This window comes from Budorcas taxicolor, chromosome 4, assembly GCF_023091745.1.
Source record: "Budorcas taxicolor isolate Tak-1 chromosome 4, Takin1.1, whole genome shotgun sequence".
NCBI lineage: Eukaryota > Metazoa > Chordata > Mammalia > Artiodactyla > Bovidae > Budorcas > Budorcas taxicolor.
The window spans coordinates 93,663,306-93,682,031 of NC_068913.1; the positions used below are offsets into that span (position 1 = coordinate 93,663,306).

The following is an 18,726-nucleotide window of genomic DNA, read 5'->3' on the forward strand; positions in this document are numbered from 1 at the left end:
ACTGACCACCAGTCACACACAAGTGCTGACCAAGGTGCTGGAGAGGCTCCCGGAAAGCTCCCTGGGAAGACTTTAAAAGAGACAGTGCCCCTCTGCACTCTTACCTCCTGCTAGACAAGTGTATCTGGTTAGTCCCTCTCCAGAAGTTGGGTGCTGGTCTGAAGGACCAAGTGTCAACTCCCAGGAAAGAAATCAACTTTTTAATGACTAAATCTGGGAAGCAGAGAAAGAACAAAAGTTTCATTTGCCAAGAGCTTTGCCACAACCATAAAAGGATGTGCAGGTGGAAGGAAGGAAGGTCCCTAATCCCCTTGAGATAAGGTAGTGGAGGTGCCTGTTCTACACACCCCTCAAGCACAGGGATTCCTTAAATTCAGGGACACACTGCCAGAAGCTTCCTGCTGGGGTCCTCATCAGGAGTAAGACCTCAGGCCCAAAGTTGGGCTCAGCATCTGAGCCTTAGAGCACTTGCCTCATCCTATAGCCTCCTTTTCTCAGCTATCTTCCTCCCTGATGGAACCAGAATGAACACCCCCAAGTCCTCTAACAACCAAAGGAAGCTAACGTACCTAAAGTCGATTCTAGTTACATTCCCAGAGACCTAGAGAAACGGCACATCCACTAACATAGCTGAAGAGAAAACTAGCAGTAAAACAGCCCAGTGGAAGAATGCAATACTAGCAAAAGTTAAGCCTCTTACTCTGAATGGATGAGGTTCGTATTTTCAGTCTTACTTTCATTCATTCTGCTGTTTATTGAGCATTTAATATGTGCCAGGTTATGAAAAATCCTGAGAGTGTGAAGATGAATAGGACCTGGACATGACAGTGAGGGGGTCTATAGAGTAGCTGGGGAGACAGAGAAGTCAATTTAAAATGAAAGTACAAGAAATGACTGTGCTCAAGGCTGTACGAACAAAGTACTGAAGGACCTCAGGGAAGTGCCTGGGCATCCCTTGGTATGGAAAAAATCAGCATGGAGAGAGTGATGCTTTAGCCGAGTCTGAAAGGACAGGACCATACTGCAGAGGGCTGGAATGGGGCACCGGGAGGGGCTTTGAAGGTGGAGGAAACTGTGTCTAAGGATCCTAGGTTTGGGAAATGCAAACCCAGTAGGTGATACAATGTAGGTGGTTAAAACCAACACAAACAAGTTTGGTCTCCAGACTCCTTCAAATCCCCTCTTGCTGGCTAAGTCTCCAAAGTGGGCAGATATCCCAGGGGACAATTTCTTACCTTTATTTAAACCAGTTTTTAAAATGAAGCCTCAGACTGGGGAATTTCACACCCCTTTGGATGAGTGTCCTTGCCCTGGCCACCTGTATAGTCCACAGGTGTTGAAATAAAGGTAAGATAATGGACCTGACTCTAAATACTAACCCTCAAAATACCTTGTACGGACAGCACAGCTTCAGCCAACAAAAAATTTTGCATGTAATTTGCATTTAAAACTTTATATTCATGTAAGCTGGTTATCAGTCTTCAAATTCACTCTCTCAGATATGAAAGAGAGGGTTTCATCCCTCAGTAGCAGCCCATGCTGCTGCTGCTGCTAAGTCCATAGGGATGGACAAATTTACACTGAACCAGAGATAGTCTTCCGGCTGAAGTCAAGGGACAGGGTTACCCATGAGGGTCATTGGCTTACAGGTGGCCTTTGCTCTTCTGGGCTCCCTGCCTTGTGGGTCTGTCAGAATTATTGTTATTTAGGTGATTTAGGAGATCTGGGTCCCAGGAGAAACAGCTGTCACTGCTGAAACTCACATAAAACTGTGTGGTAACAGAGTCTATTTCACAACTTTCGGTGTGAAAGAGCTCTGCAGTTAGGAAAAAACTGAGGCTCCGTTGGAATTATGAGGCAGCTGGTTGCCAGTGAAGAAAGGACCACCTGGACAAGGACCCTTCCTTCCCAGCCCAGGCCAGACACACAGTCCCCTGAACTCCTCGGCAGGCACCACGATCAAGGATTCCTCATTGCTCTTTGCTGGGAGGCAGCAGAAAGGCAGAAAGAGCTGGGCTGCTTGGTTCATATAAACAGGTTTCAATCCAGCTTCTGCCATCCCTGGCTCTGGACCTTGGGCAATTCATCCTGCCAAGCTTCCATTTCCTCATCTGCAAAATAGATATGCTTTACAAGACTGTTGCAAAGATTAAGTAAAATAACGTAGGGGAAATGCTAGCAGTCAACTTTAGCACAAGCACTTAATATAAGACCGTCATTTTTCCTTTTGTTTACAGCAACGTTTGTGGCTAAGAAATCAAGAAGAGATCAGTCTTAACTCCCAATTCTGCCAATTTTAGGGGGGAACCTAATGTGGTTCAGCACCTACTTTGTTTCAGAAACTGTATTTACTTTCTTTATAACCTGAGAATGTAACCCTGAAATAAAGGTATTATTAATTTCCATTATAAAAAAGTTAAGTTCAGAGAAATTAAGTAATTTATTAAAGACAAGACAGGACACTACAAAACTTCTAGAAGAGAACACAGGCAAAGCATTTGGGGGCATAAACTTTAGCAATATTTTCTTAGGCTCCCAAGGCAATAGAAATAAAAAAAAATAAACAAATGGATCCTAATCAAGCTTGTGAGCTTTTTCACAGCAAAAGGAAACCACAAACAAAATGAAAAGACAACCTATGGACTGGGGGAAAATATTTGCAAATGATGCAACCAAGGGCTTAATTTCTAAAATATACACAACAGCTCATATAACTCAACAACTGTTGGCTATATGGACAGCACAGCTTCAGTTAACAAAAAAAATTGCATGTAATCTGCATTTAAATATACTCATGTAAAGTGGTAGCAGTCTTCAAATTCATTCTCTCAGATATAAGGGGGTTTGGTCCCGCAGCCGCAGCCCACAAGGATGGACAAATTTACACTGAACCAGGTATGGTATCCTTGCTGAAGGCAAAGGACAGGGTTTACCATGAGGGTCATTGGATTCCAGGTGGCTTTTGCTCTTCTGGGCTCCCTGCCCTGTGGGTTTGTCATAATCATTGATGAAAACCCAATCAAAAAATGATCAGAAGAATAGACATTTCTCCAAAGAAGACATACAAATAGCCAATAGGCACATGAAAAAATACTCAATATTGCTAATTATTAGAGAAATGCAAATTAAAACAATGAGGTATCACCTCACACTGGTCAGAATGGCCATCACCAAAAAGTCTACAAATAATAAAGGTTGGAGAAGTTGTGGAGAAAAGGGAACCTTCCTACTGTTGGTGTGAATGTTAACTGGTGCAGCCGCTATGAAGAAGAGTATGCAGGTTCCTCAAAAAACCAAAAACAGAGTTACCACGCAATTCAGCAATCCCACTCCTGGGCATACGGCTAGAGAAGCCTGTAATCTCAAATGATATGTGCATCCCAACTGTCATTACAGCAATATCTACAATAGCCAAGCCATGGAAACAACTTCCATGTCCATTGACAGACGAATGGATACAGATATGATGTACATATATACATATACATACAATGAAATACTTAAAGTGAACGTGTTAGTCACTGCATCATGTCTGACTCTGTGACCCCATGAACTGTAGCCAGTCAGGCTCCTATGTCCAAGGAATTATCCAGGCAAGAACATTGGCATGGGTAGTCATTCCCTTCTCCAGAGGATCATCCTGGCCCAGGGATCAAACCCCGGTCTCCTACACTATGGGCAGATTCTTTCCTGTCTGAGCCACCAGGCAATCGTCAGTAAAAGAGAATGAAATAATGCCATTTATAGCAACATGGATGGACTTAAAAATTACATTAAGTGAACTAAGTCAGACAGAAAAAAACAAATATATCATCACTTGTATGCAAAATCTAAAAATGATACAAATAAACATATTTACAAAACAGACACAGATTCACAGACATAGAAAACAAACTTGACTACCAGAGGGGAAAGGAGGGAGAGGTATAAATCAGCAGTTTGGGATTAACAGATACAAACTGCTATATATCAAACAAACAACAAAGTCCTATTATATATTACAGGGAACTATATTCAAGAGATTCAGAATCTTAAACTATATGGAAAATATTCTGAAGAATATATATAATAAATATAAATATATAATAATTTTATTATATATTATATAGGATATTCCCTGATAGCTCAGTTGGTAAAGAATCTGCCTGTAATGCAGGAGACCTTGGTTCAATTCCTGGGTCAGGAAGATCTGCTGGAGAAGGGATAGGCTACCCACTTCCATATTTTTGGGCTTCTCTTCTGGCTCAGCTGGTAAAGAATCCACCCACAATGCTTGAGACTTGGGTTCAACCCCTGGGTTGGGAAGATTCCCTGGAGAAGGGAACAGCTACCCACTCCAGTATTCTGGCCTGGAGAATTCCATGGACTGTATAGTCCATGGGGTCGCAAAGAGTCAGACACAACTAAGTGACTTTCACTTGTATTATATAATAAAAGAATATATGTATGTATATATATGAATCACTTTGCTGTACATCAGACACTAATACAATGTTGTACTATACTTCAATTAAAAAAAAAAAGATCCCAGTTCTAAAGTTAGCAGTCATCTAGAAGCAAGGGGACAGAACACTTTAAAGGTTCTTATGAAGAACCACCGTTGCCTGTTTAGCATTATTAGTGTAGAAACTTGGGCTGCAACTTATAGCTGGAGACTTTCTCTCCATTCGAACCAGCACAGTTCAGCCAAGAGATCAGTCTCTCCATCACTAGTTATCAACCACGGAGACAGGCCTTGACCCTCCTAAGTCCTAAGAAGACAGGCATACCCAAGTTAAGCAGGCTTTGGGGTTTATCAGACCTGGTTCACACATCAACTAGTTACATGATCCGGGGCAAATTTAACCTCTTGGCCTTTGTTTCTTCATCTGTGAAATAGGGAATGATAACATCTATGAGGAGATGATGGATGTAAGTGGCCCAACATGGTGCTTGCACTCTTGAGAGTGCCAGAAAGAATCCTGTAGTAGCAGCTTCACAAGACAAGCTGCGCGCCTCAGAGCTCTGGGTAACAGATGGCAAATTCCAACATCTAGGACACAATTATACAGATGTTTATGCCTCATATCGGAGATGCTCAATAGGGTGGCCTGTGGGAAGGAATGCAGAAAGCTCACAGTTATCAACCTGCCTTATCCTTTTCTCCATCTCCTCTTCTTCGCAGCAATCTTCCTGATTTGCAAGGTAATAAATATGGCTCAGTCTCATTACCTTATCAACATACCCCATGCACTATTTGAAATTCTAGGACCAGGGCCCAAGGAAAATTTATTTCTCTCTGTTGTCTGATCTAAATTCTCTCTCTCTCTTTCCTTAGAGTATCTAGCACAGAGAAAGCTAGTCAAATAACTGGAAAACTTATTTTAGAGAAAGGGGAGGGAAGACAAGGAATTTATCTTCTTAAGGGTAGGGAGGGACCAAGTCTTCTTCCTTTCATTTGGGAGCATTTGCAGCCTCACATATACCAATGCTTACAATTATTAATCAGACACTGACTTGCCTCTTCGCTTGTTTAGTATCTCCTCAGAATTCAAAAGCACAGAATCATTAGTTCTAGGAAAGCAACTGTGACTATGGATCTTTCTATTCCATTCAAACCACCTGGAAATAACATCACATCCTACAAGGAACTTAGGATATATCCTCAGAAACTTTTCCAGGATATCATGAATACTGACTTGGAAATATAATAAAGCATTCAGAAGCACATTACCTTCAAAGTTTAAAGCAGAAATTATGGAAGTTTAGAGCCCACCCATGAGAAGGTTTTTTCCAGTATAACAGCCTACACACAAACACATATACACAATTCCCGGCTAAAATATTTGGTTTGTAACTGAGGCAGTTAAAGTACTAAGGTATCCCTCCCTAGATTTAAGCTTGTCAATTAATATATGAAGTATTTACCTCCTTTTCGTTTACCACTTACATTCACACTGTGTCCAGACATACACATGCATGTATATACACACCATTAGGGAAGCAAACAGGTCAAACTGATCAAGTTTAATGATTCTGTGGTTATTGTCATTATCACTTGAACGCATCACTTCTGTTCCATTAAGTCTGCTCACTGTAGATAGCCCGGATCACCTAGCCTCCCAATCAGATTATTTAAACCCTCACAACACAGATCACTATGATGAAGAACAGAAAGATACATATTAGTCTGTGGCAGAGCACTCGTCTTTAGGATCCAAAGATCTCTACAACCAACAAGAGCAGATGGGAGAAAGCAAAGAATAAGGAAATGATAGTGTTTGAATCTAACTTTTCTGAGTCCCTCCATTAGTAATAACACAGGTGAGGAAGGTGAGTTTTATGGACTGAAACACTGTGACCTCCCTAAGCGAGGGCAAAGGACCCTGGTGACAGGAATGCACAAACATTTTGGCTGCAGGCACATGGAGGTTTAGCCAGAAGGCTAGCCATAGCGTAGCAAGTACCCCAGCCCTATTCGACTGAATTTCTACCACTTTCTCGTGAGGGTCACAGCATCTCTCTGGAATCCTCTGCAGCACAACTAGCTGGGGGGTGGGTGGTATAAATCTCAGAGCTAATTCTTTGTATCCAGGCAGGATCAGAGCTTCCTGATCAGACACCTCTCTTTAAGAAGGTAGATTTTTTTCTTAATGGGAGTTCAACACTGAGGGATAGCAAAGTCACTCACTCACAGTCTCAAGCCAACACTGTACAGCAGGTTATGGCAGGGAGGGACAAGTGTGAGAGGTCTAGAAGCCTATCCAGGCCAAAAGCATGTCACTCAAGAAATCCCTAAGAACCAACTGGTGCGCAGGGCTTTCTCCAGGATGGTCAAAAGTGGCGTGGTTTGTCCAGACAAACCACAGGGATTAGGTCATGCCCTTCCCTAAGTATTTCAAGTTTCCCAGTTCCACGATGAACTCCTCAAGTTCACTATCCCTGGGCCCTTTGGACTAGGGGACAATCTGTCACTATTTCAAACTTCCTGGTCCCTCTCCAGCCTGCATCTATGTCCCCAGAGAATTGGGGCAGCAGTGGGCCAGACTCAAGACTGTGATGAAATGGAGTAAATAGTGGGTCCTTGTGTGTGTTTAGAAATAAACTGAACTTCCTTTGGAGTCATAGGTACTCCTAGTTCTGCACTAGGAGCAGGATATTAAAACCAAAAAAAAAAAACCCACTTTATTTTAAAAGACATTCACTTCCCCAACTTTGGCACCTCTCAATCCTAACCTCTCCCCACTCCTCCCTTCATGCACAGGCCATCAGAAGATGCTGTCCCAACACTTTCAGTATCTCTGGGGCCCAAGGATAAAATGGCATTAATGGCATTTGACAGAAGATCCCATCCCACACTGAGGATTCCTCCCAGGTCAACACAGTGAAGAAACGAGACGGAGACATAAGAGAAGGGGTGGGAGAAACCAGAGCCTGTCCCTTCTCACAGACGAGGCACAGAAATCGGAGGAGTGAAAATGGCATCATCTCTTGCCAGAGGGCCACCAACCACCACCAGCTGGGAGCCGCATGATCGCTTGCTTCTCCTCTGGACTGAAGTGCAAGATGGTCAGGATGGCAGTGAGCGTCTGCTGGCGGCCCAGGGCGTCTGGCAAGGTCAGGAAGCGATAGATGATGTTCTTGAGGTACTCCAGGTTGGCCCCCTCCCGACTCTGGTCCCTGCTGTGCTTCGCGATGTGGCTCTGCAGGGCTCCCACCTCCTCCCGATGTCGCTCCCCCTCCTCCAGCAAGCGGTCCTGCAGCCGATGGACTTCCACCTCCAGCCGGTGCTTCTGTTTCCTCAGCGACGCGATCTCCACCTCCTTGCGGGCCAGCTGCTCGGCATACAGGAAGAAAGTGGGCTCGCTGGCCGCAGCGAGCTGCAGGGCTTGGGTCAAGCTGTCCGGGGTGGAGGTGTCCGCCTGGTCCCTGGGGCCCGCGCCACCCACGGGGCTTCTGCGCCCCGGCAGCCCAGAGGACAAGGCCACGGACCGCAGCTGCTCCAGCTCCAGGTCCTTCTCAGCCAGCACAGCCAGAGCCCGGTCCCGCTGCTTGTGCAGCTCCTCCTCCAGCTTCAGTGTGCGGTCCCGGAAGTCCAGCTGGCTCCGCTCCAGCTCCTGCCGGTGGCCATGCTGCAGCCGGGCCAGCTCCTGCTTCCAGCCCTCGGCCTCCTGCTGGTGCTGGCGCTCCAGCTCCTCGCAGGACAGCCGCAGCGAGATGTACTTCTCCTTCAGCTCAGCCAGCTGCTCCCGGGCTTCCTCCAGCTCCTTGCCGAGGTTCCCGTCTTTGACGTTCTTGCTCTTGAGGACCACCTGGGCCCGCATCTTGTACCTCTCAAATTCCTCCTTCAGCTGTTTCAGCTCCTGCTGGTAGTAGAGCGCTGTGGCCTTCTCCCCATCAGCAGCCTCAGAGCTGGGCATTATCTCCAGGTCGCAGAGCTTCTCCACATCCAGGGTCACCTGGCTCTTCCTGGCCGCCACCTGCAGCAGCCTCTTCAGCTTCTCCATCTTGTCCTTCAGGACGTTGACATCCAGACTGGACTCCTCTCCATGGCTGTCCAGAGGGGACCGGCTGGAGGCCGCTAGAGCCAGGGTTTTGTTCTCCAGGTCCAGCTGCAGAATGCGCTCCTTCAGCTTCTGGATGGCCAGCTGGTCCTTCTGCTTGGCTTTCTCGTAGGTGCCCAGCAATTCCGACACCTGGGATATTTGATTCTCCAGGGCCGCCACCCTCTGCTCTTCCAACTGCGACTGCTGACGCAGCTGATCCTCAGCGAGGGCTGTCTGAAAAAACAAGGGAACAGGTGGAGATGCATCCAGAAAAGCCACAGGGTCGGAGGGTCAACTTTAAGAAAGCAAGAGAGGGGGGACAAAAAGGTTATGGGATGCAGGTGGCCTGGCAAAAAATGGGAACTGGGAAGCTTTCTGAGTTTGGGAGCTAACCCAAGCTCCTGTAACTTGCTCTCAGACACACATTATACCCAATGATATTAAGAGTCTTTGGAGATCTGCTACTGTTCTGCTTTAGTGTTTCTACTCTCTCCACCCATACACCAAGCTCACGTGTAAGTGTGCTCGTCACCATATTACATTTTTTTCCTCTTCCAACATTCCTGGAAGTTCAGAATTGGCTTGGATCTCTCCCCACGCTGAAAGGAGGCACTGGAAAATAGCCTATCTTTCCAGACATGGCAAATATTGACTGCAAGCAATAGAAGAGGTGATTTCTTCTGTGAAAATTCCCTTTGCCCCCTCCAGCCACCCTACCTACAGGCATCCACTGCTACCCATAGATAGGCATACTGCCATAAGCATCCACTCCACCTTCCACTGCACAGCTGCTGCTACACTGCTTCACAGACCACAGCTGGGAAGATGCCATGCCCTGACGCTCAGATCTGTCTGGCTCCAACTTCAGACTACACTCAGAAACTCCACATTCTGTTGGAAGCACTCTGTGGATACTGTCAACACCACACAGAAAAGGATTTCTCAGGACCCACAAGTGAAACTTTTCGAAGCGCATAAAAAAACCAACAGTGCAGGCACTTAGTTCTGTCAAAGGAGAAAAAAAAACACTAATATTTCCCCATGTGTCACAAGTGTGTGTTGACTCGTGTCTGACTCTTTACTTCCTTATGGACTGTAGCCTACCAGGCTCCTCTGTCTATGTGGTTTTCCAGGCAAGAATACTGGAGTGGGTTGCAACTTCCTACTCCAGGGGATCTTCCTGACCCAGGGATCAAACCCATATCTCCAGAATCTCTTCCACTGGCAGATGGATTCTTTACCACTGAGCCACCTGAGAAGCCACTTTAAGTTAAATGACTCATGTTTGAAAGAGATGAAGATAATTACCTTTCTCATTTCCTGCTGCAACTGAGCCTGGAAATGGCTCTTAAGGCAGGCAGCCTCTTCTTGAAGCTCCTTCAGCCGGGGGTCAGGCTGATTCTTCTCATCTCGAAGAGCCTGAAGCTCACCTTTCAGCTCTTCCACCTCACGGGTCAGCTGCTTGGTCTGCAGTTCAAACCCTTCCATCTGACCAGCTGCATAGGCCCGCCCGGCCAGAGCTTCCCGAGTCTCTTCCAACCGAAGCTCCAAGTCCTGGCGCTGGGCCCTCTCCTCCTGCAGCAGTTTCTGGAGCTCACGCAGCATCAAGGCATGGTCGCTCTGCTCTTGGGCCCGATCGTGTTGCTGCGTGATAAGCCGGGCTTTGGTTTCTGCTATCTGTTCCTGAAGCCCCTTCAGTTCTCCCTCCAGCCGGCCCCTCTCCTCCTCTGCTTTCTTACTGGCATCCTCTAAGTCCTGCTTCATCTTCTTTTTGTCCGCCAGGTAAGAAGCTTCCATGCGGGACTTCTCCTGGGTGACTGTAGCCAAAGAGCTGGTCAAAGTAGCCAACTGAGTCTTCAGCTGGTGCAGTCGTTTGTCCACCTCCCCACCCCCAGATGGTCCGTCCCCACTACTACTGCTAACGCCACTCTCTGACCCGCTGGCCTCTTCCAACTTTGGAGGTGGTGGTCCACGGGCCAGTCTGTCATCTTCTACCCCAAACTCACCCTTGGTGCTGGTGAGACTGGCCGCAGTATCCAGGCTGGCGGCGGTCCCTGTGCTATCCTCGCTGTGAGTGGAGCATCGGTCATCCACAGAGTCAGGAAAGGTGAGGCCTTGAGGCTGCACACCTGCGAGGCCCACATCCGCCTCGTGGGATACAGACAGTACCTTAATGCTGGCCTCCAGCGCCTCTTTCTCCTTCAGCAGACTTTTATAGGCAAGGACTACATCCTTGAGACGTGTTTGGTACTGGAGGAGCTGCTTCTTCTGAGTCTCAATGATCTCCAGCAGGTCCTTCTTGCTTGGGCCGCCCCCGAAATTCATTCCAAACTTCTCCATGAGGGTTCAGGACGGGTTGCTCCAGGCCAGGGTTTGGACAGGCTGGGAGAGCGTCACGAAGATGCTAGCAGGGGTTGTATGCGACGGGGAGATAGCTGTCCCCCTCTGCCGCACATCCGCTCCAAGCAGCTGGCTGAGACCGGATGCAGGGCGGCGGGGCAGCCGGGCAGAAACGCTTGCCAGGTCCCAGACAGGAGGGCGGGGGCGGGTCCTATCCTAGAGGCGGGGCCACGCTGGCACAAGAGGAGCACACTGCCAGGGCTCGCCCGCACTGCCCCAGAAGCCGCTCCGCGCTCCCCGCTCACCCAGCCACAGCAGCACCGGCCGGGCCCCGGCGCACTACAGGCAAAGGTTTAAGATGAGCGTAGCTCCATCCCGACTTCCTAACTCTAGCGGCGGGACAACGGCGCTTCCGGGTCTGCTGGAAGTGACGAGAGCGCGACGTATTGGGCCCCGCCCCCAGTGGGCGCGAGGTGGGCGGGGCTACCTCAGCCGGCCGGTGGGAAGAGAACCCAGCAGGGCTGAGAACTGGTCACTCTCCGGCCGAGTGTTGGTTCCTCTCCACCACAGCAGAGCAAGCAGAGTCGAGTACACCGGAGTCATGTTGGTTTGATGAAGGCGCCTGATCTTGCTCTAGCGCTAAGATCAGCGAGGGACGGGGGCGACATTGCAGAGTCCTTACCAAAGACTCGGGTAAATGACAGGCCCCACTGTTTGGGTGCTCAGTACCGTTGTCCTTAAAGAGCAACAGTTAAGACTACCATTTAGACCACAAAGATGACAGCCCTTTCTAGGACAGTATTTGACACCTAGACGGTGTATAATTATTATTACACCTTTCCTGAGTTCTGCTGGGTTCATTTAACAAATATATATAAATAAATATATATAGGCATCATGTCCATTCTAAGTGCCACCTATATTTCAGAAGCTTCACAAGAGTTTTGCTATTTAGTCTTTATAATTAATCTGCTGAGCATCATTAGCACTATTTTACAGATAGTGCAACGTGAGGCACAGAGAAGTTAAGTAATACACCAAGGTCACATAGCCTTGGGTTTAGAATCCCACGTAGATCAGTCTGATTCTCAACATACCAAGTGCTATGCCAGGTGATCACCAGGAAGGGACAAGTTCCTACCCTCAAGGAGCCCACATCTAGAGAAGCAGCAGCCATGCAAACACAAGTATATTCAAAGTGATATTGATGTTAAGAGGAGGGAGCCCTGTCTAAGGGAGACAGCGTAGGCTTTCAGGGAAATGAGTTGGAATTTGAAGAGTAAGTACTGACTGTCCATCTAACTAGAAATGAGGGAAACAACATTCTGCTAACTGCTGCTAAGTCACTTCAGTCGTGTCCGACTCTGTGCGACCCCATAGATGGCCGCCCACCAGGCTCCCCCATCCCTGGGATTCTCCAGGCAAGAACACTGGAGTGGGCTGCCATTTCCTTCTCCAATGCATGAAAGTGAAGAGTGAAAGTGAAGTCGTTCAGTCGTGTCTGACTCGGCGACCCCATGGACTGCAGCCCACCAGGCTCCTCCATCCATGGGATTTTCCAGGCAAAAGTACCGGAGTGGTGTGCCATTGCCTTCTCCAAAATAACATTCTAGGCAGAGGGAAAACTTGCAAGGACTCTGGAGCATCAGAGAGTTTGTCTCACCTGGGAAGCATTGAGAATCATTTCAAGGCAGTAGCTTAGGGTATGCAAAGGAGCTGGCAACAGATACTGCTGACACAATAGATGAGCACCCAAATTAAGGTATTTGGATTTTACCTTTGGTTATAAGACACTAAAGGATTTCCATCACAAGAGTGGCATCAAGTCTTGTATGACAAGGTGGAGATACCAAAGTGCAGAAGACCATTTTCAGTCATGGGGATCAAATGATAGTGAAATAGAGCAACGATAACAGGGATGTAAAGAGGCTAATTAAAAAGGATGAAATAATGCCATTTGCAGCAACATGGATGGACCCAGAGAGTGTCATACTGAGTGAAGAGAAGGAGAAATATCGTATGGCATCCCTTATATGTGGAATCTAAAAAGAAATGATACAAATGAACTTCCTTACAAAATGGAAAATGACTCACAGACTTAGAGAAGGAACTTATAGTTGCCTAGAGGGGAAGGGATAGTTAGGGAGTTTGGAATGGCCACGTACACACAGCTACTGTTGCTGTTTAGTCACTGAGTTGTGACTGACTCTTTGCAACCTGATGGACTGTAGCCCATCAGCTTCCTCTGTCCAAGGGATTTCCCAGACAAGAATACTGGAGCGGGTTACTATTTCCTTCTCTAGAGGATCTTCCTGACCCAGGGGTCGAACTCCAGTCTCCTGCTTGGCAGGCATTCTTTACTAGTAAGCCACCTGGGAAGTCCCTGTATTTAAAATGGATAACCAACAAGGACCTACTGTATAGCACATGGAACTCTGTTCAACATTATGTGGCAGCCTGTATGGGAGGGGGGTTACAGGGAGGATGGTTCCATGTATATGTATGGCTGAGTCCCTTCACTGTTCACCTGAAACTATCACAATATTGTTAAATGGCTATACCCCAACACAAAATTAAAAGTTCAAAATATAAAGATGTTAGGACAGAGGGAAACAAGGCTAATTGAAAGAGCTAAAGATCACCACTAGTTGTGTTATTATATTAGAACTCTTTTAAGTGTGCTCTTCAATCTTGTAAAAGCTTTCTTAGGAATGTAAGCCTCTGAGGAATAGGAGTCATGTATTCACTCATACTTGACGCCCAAAATCTGTTCTCTTTAGAGTGATGATCAGACACTAGAAGTCTTTTGAAACCCAGTTTCTTGGTAGCCCAGATAACATCCAGCTGCATCATATAAAACATTCAGATACATTATCATTTTAATATCATTTTAATCTTTACCATAACCTCATGAGGCAATTAGGACGGATATCAGTCTTTTTTCGTAGATGAGAAAATGATAGGTTGTATTGTTGAAATCAAACCCTAAAAAGTGGGGGAGAGGGGCAGAACTGGTATTTGAAATGAGGCCTGGAACAATGGCACCTAATGGGTACTCAATAGATATTTATTTAATGAGGAAAGGAAGGAACGAAGGAACAAATGTTCTCTGATCCCAGCTCACCTCACCGTGTCCATTGCACCAGCAATTGATCCTAGAAGCCCGCTGAAAATCCAGAATAGGCAAAACGTCTGTCTTTGCTCCACTGAGCAACCAGTTAGTCCATTCAACCAAGCCAGCATTTGTTTTATAAGTATTGGGTGCGGCATCGACCCAGTCTCTGTCATAAGAGAAATTTAAATTAATTCCTATCTTGCAATTTCCCCCTTTGATGCTAAGATCAGTGGGGAAATAACTTCCTCTTTGGCGAGAGCTTCCTCACAGGATAGCTGTGCATCAAAAATCCTGGTCCCCAGGTCTGTGGCAGAGTGAGGAAGGAGCTTCAGAAAGGCTGCCGGGTACGACCTGAAAGGCGTTATTGCCAGGGCCTTCTAGGAGAAAGCGGAGTCCTGCAGTATACAGGATTAGGGTCTGCTGCTGCTGCTGCTGCTAAGTCGCTTCAGTCGTGTCCAACTGTGCGACCCCATAGACGGCAGCCCACCAGGCTCCGCCGTCTCTGGCATTCTCCAAGCAAGAACACTGGATTGGGTTGCCATTTCCTTCTCCAGTGCATGAAAGTGAAAAGTGAAAGTGAAGTCGCTCAGTCGTGTCCGACTCTTAGCGACCCCATGGACTGCAGCCTACCAGACTCCTCCTCCATGGGATTTTCCAGGCAGGAGTACTGGAGTGGCGAGCCATTGCCTTCTCCGCGGATCTCTGAAACTAGAGTATTAAGGAACCATGAAGCACATCTTCCTCCACCTGTGGCGTACTCCTCTCGAGAGTCTACGGTCACTGAACCACTTACTACGTTCCAAGTCCCTCGCTGGGAGCTGAGAGGACAAAAGGAAAGAGGAAGACATTTGCACGGAATTTCCGTCCCCCTCCCCCGGGTTGGGGGGGTGATGCACACAGTCGAGGCTGCTGGTTACCAAGAGCTAAACCGGAGCCCAGTGTGTGTTGGACGCAACAAACCAAAGCCCGGCGACCGGCTACTGAAGATGGGGGTAGAGGGCCGTTACGGAGCGTCGTAGGATTTTCTCGGCTTCGCTCGGGTTGCTGGTTCAGCTCCAAGGACTTGACTGGCGTGCTAGAAGCCTGGGGAGACCCAAGGCCTTCGCATCTTCGAAACTGGCGCGCTAACCGCAGACGCGGTGAAGACTCGCTCAGCTTCAGTCTTCCGGAGCCAGGGCCTGGAGGCGGGGCGGAGGCGGGGCGGAGGGGCGGGGCTGGGGCGGGGCGGGGCCAGAGCGGGGGCCGGCCCGAGGTGACGTAGGGCGGGCCGAGACGCGCGGAGGCGGCGGCGGTACCTCCTCCTGCTGCTGCTGCTGCTGCTGCTGCTGCTGCGCCCCATCCCCCAGCGGCCGGCCGGTTCCAGCCCGCACCTCGCGTCGGTGCCCGCGCCCCCTCCCCCGGCCCCGCCATGGGCCTCACCGTGTCCGCGCTCTTTTCGCGGATCTTCGGGAAGAAGCAGATGCGGATCCTCATGGGTGAGGCAGACCAAGCTCGCGGCCCGGACGCGAGCGCCGGCCCCTGCGCAGCCCTGCAGCCCCCGCGTCCCTCCAGCCCCCGCTCACCCGTGTCTCCGACCCCGAGTCACCCACGTCCTAACCCCCCGGGGGGCACTACTCTCGGGTGGATCGCGGTCTGCAGCACCGCCCCCGGGGCCTGACACCCGGAGCTGCGGGCCTGGGTGGGGTGAAGCTCCCTGCGCCCCAGCCCGGCTGGTAAGAAGGGAGGATTCCCCGCCCTTGGAGACGACTTTTAAAAGGAGCGCTCGGCCTTTCTTTGCGCCTCTTTCCCCTCAGTCCTCCGCCGTCCCTCGCCCGCTCTGGGGGCAGGAGTTGGCGCTCCCCACCCCGACAGCCCTCGAGGCCCCGAAGGTAGATAGCAGCGCGCACCTGGAGGCGCCCGGGCTCTCCGCCCCCGTCAGCATCGGTTGTCTTGGCCTCTCCCCTTCCCTGGGCTCTAGGGGGCTCCCTCGCTCTCATCTCCATCCCTGTGCCCCTCTCCGTTGCAGTTGGCTTGGATGCGGCTGGAAAGACCACAATCCTGTACAAACTGAAGTTGGGGGAGATCGTCACCACCATTCCCACCATAGGTGAGTTCGGAGGCGAGGCCGGGAGGAGAGGGAGCGCGGCAGGGTCCCTTCCGAGGATCTGCACCGTATTCTGCCCCAGGCCTTTATCTGCCGGGAACTGACCCTGAAATCGAATCCTGCTACCTGAGAAGTGGGTCAGGGTATCTCTATGTGCGGGATGGATGTGACCTAGCGCCGCCCGGCCTGTGGACTGTCGGGCCTCTTGGGGTTCTTTTCCCTGGGGCCTCGATCGTTGCCTTCTGGTTTTGTGTCCCTCCTGAATCCACTTAGTGTTAATGAGTTCCTTCCTTTCAGGACTTTTGCCTCATATATTGTACAATTATCTGCAGGCTTCAATGTGGAAACAGTGGAATACAAGAATATCTGTTTCACAGTCTGGGACGTGGGAGGCCAGGACAAGATTCGGCCTCTGTGGCGGCACTACTTCCAGAACACTCAGGTTGGGGCTACCCCACCCCCAGGGGAAGAGATGTTAGGGTTAGGAAGGCTGAGGTGTTGGCCCTGAGCCAGGAAAAAACCCTTACAGCCTCTCACCCTCATTTGTAGGCGAGCCTCTTCAGATTGCCCTTATACTTTTGAGACTTAGCCAGCCACCTTCCGCTTCTCCTTAGAAGCAGAGTTCTGAATCCAGGCTGCCTGATTTAGGGCTCATCACATGTCTTTCCCTGTTGCCTTGCACATCTTTTTGCTAGACCGCTTGCCTGAGGGCAGAGGCTGCATCCGTTGCAGGATGTCTCCAGTTTGTGCTAGGATAACTGCAGATCGTTATGGAATGAGCAGGCTTACTAGATGAGCAGGCTTTCAACACAATTAAAGACGGGCAGAAAAGCAAAGGGTCCAGAGGAGGATGTGTGTGTCCCAGACTCGGGAGATAGCTCCTCCTTCCTGTCTTCCTTTGCACCCAGGGCCTCATCTTTGTGGTGGACAGTAATGATCGAGAGCGGGTCCAAGAATCTGCTGACGAACTCCAGAAGATGGTGAGCACCCAGAGCCCCAGGGAAGAGAAGTCTCGTGTGGGTGTGAGAGTCAGAAAGTGCCTCACGGGCCGCGAACGTACCTTTCTCTTTGTGGGCACAGTCACTAGAAGTAACTCACCCTGTTTTGAATCGGGGCCAGGTAGAAAGTATTAGACTGACTTTTCCCTTGAATTTTCTCTCCTGTCTTCACAGCTGAGCCTGAGATTGTGGGGAGGGGAGAGTTATACCAGGTGAAAGGAAACATCCTCTTACATTCTTGTTTTGCCATTTGGAAATGTCCTCTTGACTAGGGCAAGTAGTCTAATTAGAAAAAGACCCTTGCTGGACTTAAGCAGTTAGTAACTGTCTGTCTCGTGTTCAGTAGATGACACAGTATTCTGTTCTTCCCACAAATATGCTAAAAGGTAGAAGGGCGGGGGGGCTCCCATGCACAGCTGCGTTCCACCCACCCCCTTCACCTCCCCCAGCTGCAGGAGGACGAACTGCGGGATGCAGTGCTGCTGGTGTTTGCCAACAAGCAGGACATGCCCAACGCCATGCCCGTGAGCGAGCTGACCGACAAGCTGGGGCTACAGCACTTGCGAAGCCGCACGGTGAGGGCCCGCCTGGCCCCAGGAAGCCCCAGGCCTGACAGGAAACAAAGGCATCTCCTTTTTTGTCCCTGCCGCTGACCTCTTTCTTTCCCCCTCCCCACAGTGGTACGTCCAGGCCACCTGTGCCACCCAGGGCACAGGCTTGTACGACGGGCTGGACTGGCTGTCGCACGAGCTGTCAAAGCGCTAGCCAACCAGGGGCCGGCCCCTGCTGCCCAGAAGCTCCCGCGTGCATCATCCTGGGAGGACCAGACTCCCGGACTCCTCAGGCAGTGCCCTTCCCTCCCAGCTCCTACTCCCCTGCAGACACAGGCCACTGCTCCTGCCTGCATGCTCTCTCTCTTTTGGGAGCCTGGAGCCCCGCTCTCTGGGCACGGAGGGATCTGATCTCCTGTCCACTGGGACCTGTGGAAAGGGGTTTCCAGGGCCAAGGCCCCTTCTTCCAGAAGAGGACCAGGGATCTGGGTTTAGTTTTTTTTCTTCCGTTTCGGGTGTACCCTTTGGGCCAGGTGGGAAGGGGAGGTGAGGGCTCCGGGTGGTGCTATGATGTGGCACTGGATATTGAGTAATAAATTTGCTGTGGTTTGTACTCCGTGTTGTGTGTAGCCTACAAGTACGGGTCTGGGGGGCTGGGTTACTGCCTGCAAAGATAATATGGTCATGGCAGGGCCAGGGCTCAAAGTTGCTAGGGCTTCCCTGGTGGCTCAGTGGTAAAGAATCCACCTGCCAGGAGACACAGGTTCAATCCTGGAGACGGGAAGATCCCCTGGAGGGAGGACATGGCAACCCACTCCAGTTTTCTTGCCTGTGAAATCCCATGGACAGAGGAGTCTGGCAGGCTGCAGGCCATGGGGTCTCGAGAGTCGGACACGACTGAGACTAAACGACAACGATAGCAAAGCAGCTAAGGCTGCCAAGCCATTCCCTTACCCCAAGCGCACACACAACCTTACCCTCATCTAGCTCAGCTTCTCCCTCCTTACTCAAGACTAGAAGTATTTAGGGCCTCCAGTGGAGGAAATTCCATTCCTTCCCCAATTCCAAGGGGCCTTTGCTGCGGGTAACAGGCTCTACCTTCATGGGTTCGTAA

General features: G+C 49.6%; 2 protein-coding genes across 2 annotated transcripts; one reads left to right on the forward strand and one right to left on the reverse strand.

The window, feature by feature from the left end:
* Positions 1 to 7,253: 7,253 nt before the first annotated feature.
* Positions 7,254 to 11,065, reverse strand: GCC1 (GRIP and coiled-coil domain containing 1). Its single transcript, XM_052639017.1, has 2 exons — positions 9,834 to 11,065; positions 7,254 to 8,759 (listed from the first exon to the last, which is right to left on the reverse strand). The coding sequence occupies exons 1-2, from the start codon at positions 10,863 to 10,865 to the stop codon at positions 7,464 to 7,466; spliced, it is 2,328 nt and encodes a 775-aa protein (XP_052494977.1). The 5' UTR covers positions 10,866 to 11,065; the 3' UTR covers positions 7,254 to 7,463.
* Positions 11,066 to 15,277: 4,212 nt separating this feature from the next.
* On the forward strand, positions 15,278 to 18,218 carry ARF5 (ADP ribosylation factor 5). The gene is made up of 6 exons (XM_052638832.1): positions 15,278 to 15,455; positions 15,986 to 16,066; positions 16,396 to 16,505; positions 16,972 to 17,043; positions 17,511 to 17,636; positions 17,740 to 18,218. Exons 1-6 carry the CDS (start codon positions 15,389 to 15,391, stop codon positions 17,824 to 17,826), a joined length of 543 nt encoding a protein of 180 aa, XP_052494792.1. The 5' UTR covers positions 15,278 to 15,388; the 3' UTR covers positions 17,827 to 18,218.
* The last annotated feature ends 508 nt before the right edge of the window (positions 18,219 to 18,726 follow it).